General features: G+C 40.8%; 1 protein-coding gene across 2 annotated transcripts in view; it reads left to right on the forward strand.

Moving 5' to 3' along the window:
- LOC132823637 (cadherin-8-like) overlaps positions 1 to 12,958 on the forward strand; it is a 299,713-nt gene that overhangs the window by 171,821 nt on the left and 114,934 nt on the right. For both annotated transcript variants that reach the window (XM_060837572.1, XM_060837573.1), the window contains one exon: positions 6,269 to 6,436. In XM_060837572.1, coding sequence (XP_060693555.1) covers positions 6,269 to 6,436 — 168 coding nt within the window. The remainder of the gene's footprint in view (positions 1 to 6,268; positions 6,437 to 12,958) is intronic.

A 12,958-nucleotide genomic window follows, 5' to 3' on the forward strand; every position in this document is an offset into this window, starting at 1 on the left:
TTGCAAGTGAGTTTCCAGTCAGCCAAGATTTGCAGCAAGGGAATGAATGGTAGAACTCAACAATGGGTGTGGTGAAAGATTGTTGTGATTGTCAGGGTGGGGGGAGAGAAAGAAGTGTCATCAGCTCCTTCAGGCAGGGACAGAGATGGAAGTTGCCAGAGCGTAGGCATAACGGGAGTTAAATGGGTCAAGGAGACAATTTTCGTTCCGTTGGTTTGATCTACTTCAGTTGTGACTTCATGGCAAAGAAAAAAAATCAGGAAAGATTCTGCTGATGAACTCTTGACTCATGAGCCCAAGAGAAAAATGAAAATAAAACAAATGAGCCTTAACTCAAGTCAATAAAACACATGAACTGTATTACATTACGTGAACTGTTTTCTGCTAAATTAGTGCATATGCTTGCTACATCTGAGGGCAGTGTTGTTCTGCATAGAGTAGCTGTAGTTCTGTGCTCTTATAAGAGAGATAAAACTGTGGGTGGTTTAACCTGAGGGTCACCACACCTCAAGCAAAGAGCAAGGTTTGAGAAGGAGACTCCTTCATAGTAACCTTACCTGGGGTGGGAATTGAACACAAGCTGTTTTTGTTTAATTTTATATTGCAAACTGACCATCTAACCAACGAACCAACTAAGCTAGCATTGTTCTATTGAAGGGCTGTATATGTACAACTCTATTGAAAGAGCAGGTCTATTGCTTGTTAAACAATGGTGGCTTTTTAAAGGTGGGCAAAAGTGAGGACTGCAGATGCTGGAAACAGAGTTTAGATCAGAGTGGTGCTGAAAAAGCATAGCAGGCTAGACAGCATCTGAGGAGCAGGAAAATTACCATTTCGGGCAAAGGCCCTTCATCAGGAATTTTTAAAGTTCCTGTCATTGTTTAGTAACTTCTTCAAGTGATATGTCTTGTGGATAAACATAGAAATTACATGTTATTGAACTAGTTACCCTGAAAGGTAATATTTCCAAGATCTATTCCTGCTGTCACTTCAGTCAAAGTTCACCAATCGCCTTCCCCAGCTCAGAACCAGGCATGGAGGGAAACATGGATCAGAGAATTGGTAGTTCAAGGTTTTACGAGTGTATTGCCTTTTAGCTGTGACCTCTTGAACCTAATTTCCTTCAGGTAGAATAGCCTGCTGACTATGTACAAAAATAAAACACTGGGTGTTTTCACAGAATGACGTTTTTTAAAATTTACTTGTGGAGTGTGGGCATCACTGGCTGTCCAGTATTTTTTGCCCATTCCCAGTTGCCTTGAAGAAGGTGGTGCTCAGCTATCTTCTTGAACTGCTGCAGTCCATACTGTCAGTTGACTCACAATGTTCTGAGGGAGGGAATTCCACAATTTGGACCCAGCAATAGAGAAGGAATGGTAATATATTTCCAAGTCAGAATGTAAGTGTGTTTGGAAGGGAATTTGCACAGGGTGGTGTTCTCATGTACCTGCTACCCTTGTCCTTCTAGATAGAAGTGGTTGTATGTTGGGAAAGTGCTAAGGAGCCTTGGTGAGTTGTTCTGGTACACCTTGTGGATGATACACAATGCTGCCACTGGACACTGGTGTGAAAGGAGTGAATGTTGAGGATGGTGAATGGGGTGCCAATCAAAGGGACAATGATTCAATTGTCTCTTGTTAGAGGTGATCATTGCCTGGTGTTTACTTAGTGTGAATGTTTCTTGCCACTTGTCAATCCAAGCCTGGATATTGTCCAATCTTGTTGCATTTGAACATAGACTACAGGTCGTTCTGGTATAATGTGCATTTCATGAACACAAATTGTCTATATCGCAACTGACGAATTGTGGACGCTGTTTGGATAATGCAAACTTGCTACTGACAGTGTGTAGCGATTTTCTATAGTGATCTTGTACAGCGCAATTTTCTATAGCAAGTGGTCAGAGAGAAATACAACTATTGCGTTATAGCCTATACTTCAGTACTTAAATTGAGAATGGTGCTGATCATTGTGCAATCATTAGTGAATGGTTGAGTTTGGGAACATATACCTCGCGGCACCAGACAGCTTTCTAAGCAACCAGCCCACAGCACTGGATGAGGTGGGACTTGAACCTAGCCTTTCTACCTCAGAGATGGGGACACTGTCACTGCACCACAGAAGCCCTTATTGCTTTCTACTGCATGAGTTTCCTTTAAGTTCATCCAGCTGAGATCAGTTAACCAAGTACAGGTTGCATTGTGGATCGGGGAACTCACAGTCTGAATGATTCAGTCAATCCACTCAGTCTAGCAGCTGCACTTTCAACTTGTACTTCTGCCCGCATCATTATAATAAGAATCTGTTGCATCTTGTTCATTCTATTATAAATCATTATAAATAAACCATTTTGTAGATGCACTGCAAAAAAACCGTGCAAAAAAATAACTCGACAAATGCGAACCTGTTATGTGATAGCACTGAATGAATTACTAGCTCATTCTCACTAATAGATGTACAATTTGGTATCATCAAAAATCCTCTGAGTTGCATAATTCCATTGCCAAGAAACTTCAGAAGAGGTCAAGATTTGCGTTCTATTCCCAGAAGAAATAAATTGCTTAAATTAAATAGAATCACCCTTGAAGCAAGACAGTACCAAACATATGTACCATAATCTACTTTGCTTAATATATTTCTACAATAATTTAACCCTTAAGGTGTATCAATTCTTCAGACATTGTCACCTGAAAGGACAGCTTCTTCTTGAATTTGGTTCAGAGGAGGAGACTCTTGATGCTTTATTAACAGTTTACCCAAAGTCACCCTTTAACTTCTTTTGTTAATATAGTGTGGAGTAATTACTCAAAGTGCATTGATAGAAAAGCAATACAGGAGCAATTAAACAATTGAGAGGGTGGTTCACAAAGGACACCCACACCCCAGTAATCAATCCGTCCTTCATTCCATTGCTTTTGCAGTCAGCTTGATCATTATGGGAAACCAGACTATCACAAGTCAGTCAGCACTGATGCTAATGTTCAGGTTCATTAACCTGATGTTGACGTTGATGATCCTGCTTATGAAGGGTTTAACTAATGAGCTAGTGGGATGCTCATCATTATCTTCTGCTGTGTCTCTGTGGCTCTAGCCTTTTATCCCTGCCATACAGAAACATCACACACCCAAAGGAAGAAAGCCCTGGGTTTCTGGGCAGTACATTCTGAGGCAGAGCCACACGCTTAATGACAAGTTGTACTCACTGAAGCTACAAAACTTTATTCTCTTGGACAGACCATGAAAAGAGAGAAATGATTGAGAAGGATCCCAAATCTCATAGACCTTGGGGCAATTTGTTGCCTGAAGAGAACAGCAAGATATTGGATGTGGGACCCCAGTGCCTATGTATCTTGTATTTGATGCCGTCATTTAGAGATATACCACTCTCAACTCTGCGAAATAAGATTGTAGTTTCAATACATGTTCCAAGTCTGACACATGAAAACCTAGACTGAAACTTCAAGGTGCCAGTGTGAAGATAATATCTTTCAAATGACATGTCAAACTGAGGGTCTAACCTTTACCCAAGATCCTGGGGGGTTACAGCAGACCATGGGGCAATGAAGGAGGGCTGATAACCGATGATCTTCCTAAAATGCTCATGTTGCATCCCCAATGACTTTGTTTTAAAAATGTGCCTAATGTGTGGGGAAGCATTATCAAGTTATGTAATTTATTGAAGTGAATATGATGGCTATAATCCATTTGTTGAAAGGAACACTAAGCGTGCTCTTGATTTCTTGGACAAAGTTAAAAATCACACAACATCAGGTTATAGTCCAACAGGTCTATTTGGAAGCACTAGCTGCTGGAGTGCTGCTCCTTCATCAGATAGCTATGGAGCAGGATCATAAGCCTGATGAGGGAGCAGTGCTCCCAAAGCTAGTGCTTCCAAATAAACCTGTTGGACTATAATCTGGTGTTGTGAGATTTTTAACTTTGTACACCCCAGTCCAACACCGTCATCTCCTCATCTTGATTTCTTGGTTCACAGTTATGATTCAGATAGTTTATTGGTGAGAATGGCAGGGGGACCTTACAATGATGCTCATCCTACCCTTCTCCCGACCAACACTATCCATGTAGATATTATTATGGGATGACAAACCAGATGACAAAACCATTGAAACTTGTGAATGAGATACCTTGATCTGACCTGTCTTGTATAGTCCATAATGTAGGACCAATACAATTGATACATTCATTTCACAGTTGTACTTTTTTTTTTGCTGTTTTTTTTCTCTCCCTTTGATATGTGGAAAATGGCAACTTGGTCAAGATCCCCACTAGTTGTTAATGCCCCCAAGTGAACTGGACACCAGCCAGATTTGCAGCCATCAGAAACTGAGAGGAAAATCCAATTTTATTGTTAAACAGCTTTCTTTTAGAAATCATTGATTTATTTATATTGCACATTCTTTATAACTTCGAGTGATCCCAAAGCACTTTGCAGACAATGAATTACTTTTTCTGAAGTGCAATTGCAGTTGTGATTTAAGAAACACAGCAGCCAGTTTGTGCTTGTCAAGATCTTGTCAGCAGATTTCATTTTGCTGAATGGATGATTGAAAAGTAGACATGAATGGAAAGATAAGTCTGTGACATCTCAAGGCGCCCAAGGTAAAAAAAATGCCATGATCTGAGTAGGGTAGAACTTTGTGAAGGAACATTTTGTGCTGATGTTGATTGAAGGGTGAATATTGGCAAGGACTCTGCAAAGCCATCCTCAGCTCTTCTTCAAGATAGTGTCATAGAATATTTCATATACCTTCTCAGAAGGCAGCCATGTTCGTAGTTTAATGTGTCATTGAGAGGCAGCCTCTCCAACACTGCAATTCCCCTTCCTTATGACCAAATGTTGGGTCAACATCCCTTCCTAACAGCATTGCGGGTCTATCTACAGCACCTCAAGCAATAGTTCAAGAAAGCATCTGACCACCACCTTCTTAAGGGCAACTAGGGATGGGCAGTAATGGGATGACCCAGTTATCCTGTGAGTGAATAAAGAAAGTTCTGCTGTGACAGTGCGAGATAAAATTCTAAACTCAAATCTATGGAATAGGAGTTGAACCCACAACCTTCTGATCTAGAGATGAGAAGGTCTCCCACTGTTCCTTATCCGACTCGAAATAATTTGATTTGTCTTGATTTATTATTGTCACATGCATCTAAGTATAGTGAAAAGTTTTGTTTTGCATGCAGTACAGGCACCACATACAAAGAATGATTGTAAGAAATGTTAGAATAAGATCTGCTGTAGAGAGCTCGCAAAGTTTTGTCCTCTGCCAGCGTCATCTTGAATTTTGATATCTTGATCAATAGCACTTAGAAATAAGTTTTATAGTTATACAGCACAGAAACAGACCTGTCTGCACCAATCAGACATCTTAATCTGACCTAGTCCCATTTGCCAGCATTTGGCCCATATCTCTTTAAACTCTTCCTATTCTGAGACCCATCCAGATTTCTTTTTTAACTGTAGCAATTGTACCAGCCTTCCCCCAATTCCTCTGGCAGCTCATTCCATAAGCAAATTTGTGCATTCTACTGGAGGCCCAGCATGGATTGCACTGAGGGTCAAGCTCTTTTTTGCTTTACTCCATTGCCTTAACTCCCAGTATACCAAAAGGATCCCTTTTTTATGCTGTGTTCACCTTGGTGTCTGACCTTTCTGAAGCACATTTGAAACTTGAGCTGACATGGGGCTCAAATTCATTTCACATTGAACCATGTGCAATCAGCAGTAAAAGGGGTCTTCCCTTGCTATAGCCTGGAAGTCTGAGTCACCAGGAGTGAAGGGAGAATTGGCTCTCCAATAGATAAACAATTAACTTAACTGCAGATGGACTTGGCTGCTAATACAATTAAACACATACAAGGTAAGAGGAGGATAAAGAGAATTGCTGGCTCTTCAATTATTGAGTTGTTTTCCAAAGGAGTTGTGTCCTTAAGGAAAGGACAATAAAAATCAGGATCAGGAGAAGTCAACCCTGAGCATATTAAAGATCCCCTGAGTGCCATGGTTTTAGAAGACTAGACAGCAATAGTGGTAGATTAAATTTCCCCTGGCACTCTCACTTGAATGACAATGCACATGAGTGAGTCCATATTCCAATTCCAAAAATACATTTTCACAGAAAAAAGATTTTAATAAAAATAGGTTTCGTCTATTGAATTGTAAAAATGGCTTTAACCTTTCATGCTTTTTTTTTCCATGCACAATTTATGTTCTTCTTCTTTTAAACACTATCTCATTTTTTTGCACTAGGAATTATAAGGACTGCCCTTCCGAACATGGATCGGGAAGCACGAGAGGAATATCTGGTGGTGATACAAGCAAAGGATATGGGAGGCCACATGGGGGGTCTCTCTGGAACAACAACGGTAACAGTCACATTGACTGACGTTAATGACAACCCGCCCAAGTTTACACAAAGTAAGTGCCATCCATCACAGAAATTCTGTGCTTTGTAACCCGAATGTAAGGATTTTTTTTCTTATTCTACATTGAAGGAATGCAGGTTATTTTAAAAGAGAAACCTGTGGAACAGATTTACGGTACATAAAGCTTCGGTTGAGCGGCCAGCCATACAGCCTCCATCTGCACAATCTGATATGGCTTAGTGCCTTTTCTCCAAAGGCGAACTGTGCTCAATATCCTCCAATGAATACGATTGCAATTGTCACACACACACACACACACACACACAAACAGACACACCACACACAGACACAGACACACACAAACACACACGCACGCGCGCATACACACACACACACACACCACACACGACATAGCATCTCACTCTGCCACTTCTGTTGTACTCCCTCTCCCTCACTGTCTGCTGCAGCTTTCAGAAGAACCAAGTTTGGCCTTCCATGGCATCTTGTTGTGTAGATTACCTTGCCATGTTGTTTCTCCCTTTTTTAGAGAGTGAGATGATAAGCTAAGAACTCCCACCCTCACTGTCCTCTTGCATTCCATGGCACTGTTAAAAAAGAGAGGTTTGCAGAACTTGGAGGGAAAAGCAGCAGACGTAGATCAGTTGGATAGTTCTTCTGAAGAAATGGCCCCAAATGGCTTCTTGCAGGCCATATAATTCTATGATCCTCTCTTCAGCTGCCTGACCTGACCCTCAAACCCCAGATGAGATCCAATCCCCAATAAATAATGTCAAGTTAGTACCAAGCCTTGACTTTCACTCCAGCTCTACTTCCTCTCTGCCACAAGGAGGTGCTCAAGGATGTACTAGATGCCATCTCACTTGAGTTTGGTTTTTGAAAAGAGTGGTGCTCCCTAAACACCTGAGCTGCTTTGGCTGTTCCTTCTCCATTTTAAACTCCCCTTCATCAATACTTTTCATATCTAAAATATTTGTAACATGCAAAAGCCTCCCAAAGTACTTCAAAGGAGAATTATCAGACTAGCAAAAATTGCTTCAGTTCCAAGCAAGGGGATATCAGGGCAGGTGATCTACAAGGTTATTTTGAAGAGTGTTTTCACGAGGAGAGAAAGATAACCATATTGTATACCAAGTCTTATCACAATTTCATTGTTGGCTGGAAATATATTTACTTGATTAAGTCTCTTAACATTCCTGTTAAGCCTGCTTTGTTGTTTGTGCTTTGAAATTAAAATAGTTCCAATTGCTGTAAATGGTGACACCGTCCTCACATTGTTTACTACTTCTATAGATTCCACCAGTTCCCAACTCTTTTCAATGACCCCTCCACCCTTCATTGTCTCACCCCCATCCCCCTTGATAGTACAGTTCCATTAACACTGGTCTCCATTTGTATCAAGCCAGTCTTCCTGTACTTGCCCTGCCACTAGACATGAGGAGGTGATTTAACTCAAGATATTATCACAACCAAGTGTAATGTTTTGCAGCATCCAACATTTAGCAGGAGTCATATCTAATTGCAAAGAAAAATGGTTATGGTTGTTAGGAGAAGCCAATCATCTCAATCTCAGGATGTCATTGTTCGGGATCCCTAAGATATTGTCCTGGGCGCTAACATCAACAGCTACTTCATCACAGAACTTGCCTCAAAAATGAGAAGGAAGTAGATGAACAAAATATTTGTTTTAGTTGGCAGCTCTTCAAAAAATAGTACACGAAACAAGACTGGGACAACACCAAGCTTAAGCTGACAAATGACAAGTCACATTTATGTCATTCAAATCTACTCTCTTGTCCAAAAGAGAGAACCCAAACACTGATATCCAGCAACCAAGTCCTCAACCATCACTATTCTGGTGTTACCACTGATCAAGCTAAGTTGGACTCGCCACGTAAATATGTGATTACAAGAGCAGGTTGGATATTCTGTGGTGAGTAGCTCATCACCTGCCTCCCCAGTGCTGGACCAACATTGATAAGGCAGCAGCCAGTAATGTGATTGATTACACTCCATTTACATGAATTAGTAGAGATCCAATCAGAAACTTATAACCATCTGGGACAAAGTAGCCAGTTCATGGGTGCTGGGGTAAAAAAAAGCGATAGAGAGAAAAAAAGAGAAAAAAAATAAACAGGAGTGTCAAAAAAACCAAAGTAGCCAGTTGGATTGTCTCCCATTTGATCATCTTCAACCTCTATTCTCTATTCCACAGACTCAAGGTGGCAGTGGAGTACATTATTTACAAGCTACAACACTCACCAAGAGAAACCTTCTAAACCTCAATTATCCAAAAGACCATGGGCCATCAGCTGCATGAGAACATCACTACCTTCCTTCCCCTGCCTGTCACATACTGTCTGAACTCATAAATTTGTCCCCATTCCTTCATTTCTATCAAAATCCAGGAACTTCCTCCCAAACAGCATTGTGAATGCACCTATGTCACATGGTCAGCACTAGTACAAGAAGGTGGCTCACTACTGCCACCATCAACATGTTCTGTGATGAGGTGGTGCAGTTCACTCTGAACATCTGAGTTGCTGTGGTTACATACACGTTTGATGCATATTGCAGTCTAGAGCTATCGGTAGTGATGGCAGAGACTCCAACTCACTTTCCATCATCTGTTGGCCAGGAATATCTTCCATTCATAGCTCTGACTATTGTGAGAAAGACCATAATGTGGAGACACAGTTTAAAAGGAAGGGATTATCCATTTGTGATAGAGATAAGGAGAATGTCCTTTTCTCGGTAAGTATTGTGAATCTTTGGAATTCTCTTCCCAGACTGCAGTATTTTTACGTGAGGGATAGATAGATGATTGATTAATAAGGTTCTCAAAGACATTCAAAGGAATGCAAGAATGTGTAGTCCCCAATCAGATGCGCCCAATTCTTATTGGAAGGGGGAACATAGCCTACATGTTCAAAAGGTTTGCAGCTTGATGTTAACCCATTACAAGTATATCTTCTATGGACATTAAGTCTTGGATTGATGCTAGAACTTCTGCCTCAGGGGGGACATTATCTATTGTATTGTAAGCCTCCCACAAGGGTAATTAGCAATGGGTAAATAAACAATGGCCTTGTCAACAATACTAACATTCCATGAAATCGTGAAAAAATGATATTTCCAACAAGCATCAACTGGGCAGTCTTCAGGAGCAAAGCCTTTGCTGATTTCTTTTCTCTTGCCTAAGTAATGGACATCAAGACAGAGTTCTAAACCTTAAGGTAACTTAGTTGAGATTCCCTAGTTGGGAATGGGTCTTTGCAGCATGATGGCTCAGTGGTTAGCACTGCTGCCTCACAGTGCCAGGGACCCAGGTTCAATCCCTGTCTTGGGTGACTATCTGTGTGGAGTTTGCACGTTCTCCCTGTGTGGAGTCTGCTTGGGTTTCCTCCACGTGCTCTGGTTTCTTCCCACTATCCAAAGATGCATGGGTTAGGTGAATTGGCCGTGCTAAATCGCTCAATGTGTTCAGGGATATCTAGGTCAGGTGCATTAGTCAAGGGAAATGTAGAGTAATAGGGGAGAGGAATAGGTCTGGATGGGATACTCTTTGGAGGGTTGGTGTGGACTTGTTAGGCCAAACGGTCTGTTTCCACACAGTAGGGATTCTATGATTTGCTGCTGTATCTAGAATCAATCAGTAAATTCAGGAAGACATTTGTGGATAATTGTGCCCCCAATGTTTAAAGAGGGAAAAAAAATATTTACACAAGCAGCAATTATTAGCTAGTCATGTAGAGACATGCAGCAGGTAATTCCTCTATCCTAAAATAAATACAATTTGTTCAGATAAATAGTCAGTAACATTCACAGACCACATCATTGCTGATTTAAATATGATTGATTGGAGCATCCAATGACTCTTTGTTTTGGAACTGTGTTTGAATATAGAGTTCAAGCTGTCAAGCTAAAACTTATACATCAGTTGAAATAGCATTGCATTCTCCAATCAGTGGAATTTAAATTTAAATTTTGAATTTACTCTCGTAAATTCCACGTTGTGCTATTTCTTCAATGGTCGGTGAAGTATTCTGGTACTGGATTAGAGTGGTGCTGGAAAAGCACAGCAGTTCATGCAGCATCCGTGAAGCAGGAAAATCGACGTTTCGGGCAAAAGCCCTTCATCAAGAATACTCGGGCTTTTGCCCGAAACGTCGATTTTTCTGCTCCGCGGATGTTGCATGAACTGCTGTGCTTTTCCAGCACCACTCTCATCCGGAATCTGGTTTCCAGCATCTGCAGTCATTGTTTTTGCCGACATATTCTGGTAGCCCGACACTTGCTGAAATAATCCAAAGAATGTGGTGCTAGAAAAGCACAGCAGATCAGGCAGCATCCTGGTGAAGGGTTCATGCCTGAAATGTTGATTCTCCTGCACCTGGGATGCTGCCTGAGCTGCTGCACTCTTCCAGTGCCACACTTATTGATGCTGACTCTCACAGCATCTATGGTCATCATTTTCTCTCACCTAACTGAGAAATAGCCAATCCACGACTGTGACAATAAAAAAAGAAATACGGTTGCATGTTTGTGAGTAAACTTTGGGAGAATAAACTTTGATGAATGATCTTAAGCAACACCCTGTTGATGTTTTCTAAAGATTGGTGGTCTCTTTCTTTTATTGACTCCACGTCCAGACCCCTTTCAAAGGATATTAGAAATATGCACTGTCTTATGAAGAGTGCAGGTAGGTCATGTTCCACCTTTCCATAAGAGTTGGGCTCAACTGATTGTGGACTGTACATTCTTGCAGATCCTTGAATATCTTTGAGGACCTTATTCGTCAATAATCTATCTACCCCTCCCTTAAAAAACATATAACAACCTTGTCTGTACCGCAGTCTGAGGAGAGAATTCCAAAGATCCGCAACTTTTCCAAAGGGAAACAAATTCTCCTCACTCCATCAGAAATGGATAATCCCTTGTTCCCAGACTCCATATTCTCGTCTTTCCCACAGGGCAAATGTCTTTTCTGCAAAGCCCATGTCAAGTTCTCTAAGAATCTCATTAGATTTGGGGAAGGTTCTTTTAGCTTGGAAAATAGCGAATGTCACTCATTTATTCAAAAAGGGATGGTGATAGAAGGCAAATCACAGGCCAGATAGCTTAACATCTGTCACAGGGAAAACGTTAGAAGCAATTTTCAAAGATGTTGTAACAGGGCACTTGGATAAGTTCAAGATAAAGAGGCAGAGCAAACATGGTTTTGTCAAAGGAAAATAATGTTTAAGTAATTTGCTAGCATTCTTTGAAGAAGTACCTTCTGCAGTGAATAAGGAAAACCAGTGGCTGTATTATATTTGTTTTCCAGAAGGTATTTATTTGATAAGGTTCAACATCTGAGGTAACTGCAGAACATATGAAGTCATGGTGTTGACAGTAACATGTTAGCATGGATAGACAATTTCCTGGCTAACAGGAAGCAGAAGGTACGAATGAATGGGTCTTTTCCAGGCTAGCGGTATATCACAACTGGTGTGCCGCAAGGGTCAGTGCAGCGGCCTCAACTCAATGCAATTTACAGAAATGATTTGGATGAGGGGACCATAGATATGAAAGCGATATTGAGACAAAGATAGCTGAGAAAGTGCATTGTATAGAGGACATAAGGTTCTGACAAAGGAATATCCATAGCTAAAATGAGTCAATAAAGATTGGTAAATGGAGTATAATGTGGGAAAGCATGAAATTGGCCACTTTGACAGACAATAAAAAAAGGCATATGATTTGAATGGTGAAAGAGTTTTGAGGTGCAGAGGGATCTGGGTTTCCTAATGTTCAAAGCACAAAAGGTTAGTCTGCACGTACATCAAGTAATGAAGAAAGGTCATAGAATCTTATGCTTATTGCGAGGGAAATTGAATGCAAGACTAGGGAGGTTATGGTTCAGTTACATAGGGGCATTGCCGAGACCACGTCTGGAGTGCTCTCTACTCTACTGGTTACTGTACTTATGGAAGGACATTAATGTGTTGGAAACAGTTCATGGAAGGTTTACTAGACTAATATCTGGAACAAGTGGATTGCCTAATGAGGAAACACTGGACAGGCTAAGCCTGTGTCCTCTGGCATTTTAAAGAGTCAGGTGTGACTTAATTTAAAACACATGAGATCTCAAAGGGACTTGACTGAGTCGATGTGGAAAGGATGTCTCCTCTTGTGGATGAATTTAGAACTAGGGGTCATTCATGAAAAATAAGTGGTCATTAATTTAAAACAGACACATAGAGTTTTTTTTAATTCTTTGGCGTCTTCAGCATTCCCTTCCTCAAAACATAGTGGAGGCAGATTCTTTAAACATTTTTAAGGCAGAGATAGGTTTTTTTTATTACTAAGGGGATGAAAGATTATCAGGAACGTGCAGAAATGTAGAGTTGAGGTTACAATCAGGTCAGCCATGATCTTGCTGAATTGCAGAGTAAACTCGAAGAGCTGAGAAACTGACTCTTGTTACTTGTTCTGTGTTCTTCTAAGTCTCAATAAGTTCACCTATTGTCCTTCTAACCCCCAATGGATACAGACCCATCTAGTTCAACCCTCT

This window comes from Hemiscyllium ocellatum, chromosome 17 (assembly GCF_020745735.1).
Source record: "Hemiscyllium ocellatum isolate sHemOce1 chromosome 17, sHemOce1.pat.X.cur, whole genome shotgun sequence".
Taxonomy (NCBI): Eukaryota; Metazoa; Chordata; class Chondrichthyes; order Orectolobiformes; family Hemiscylliidae; genus Hemiscyllium; species Hemiscyllium ocellatum.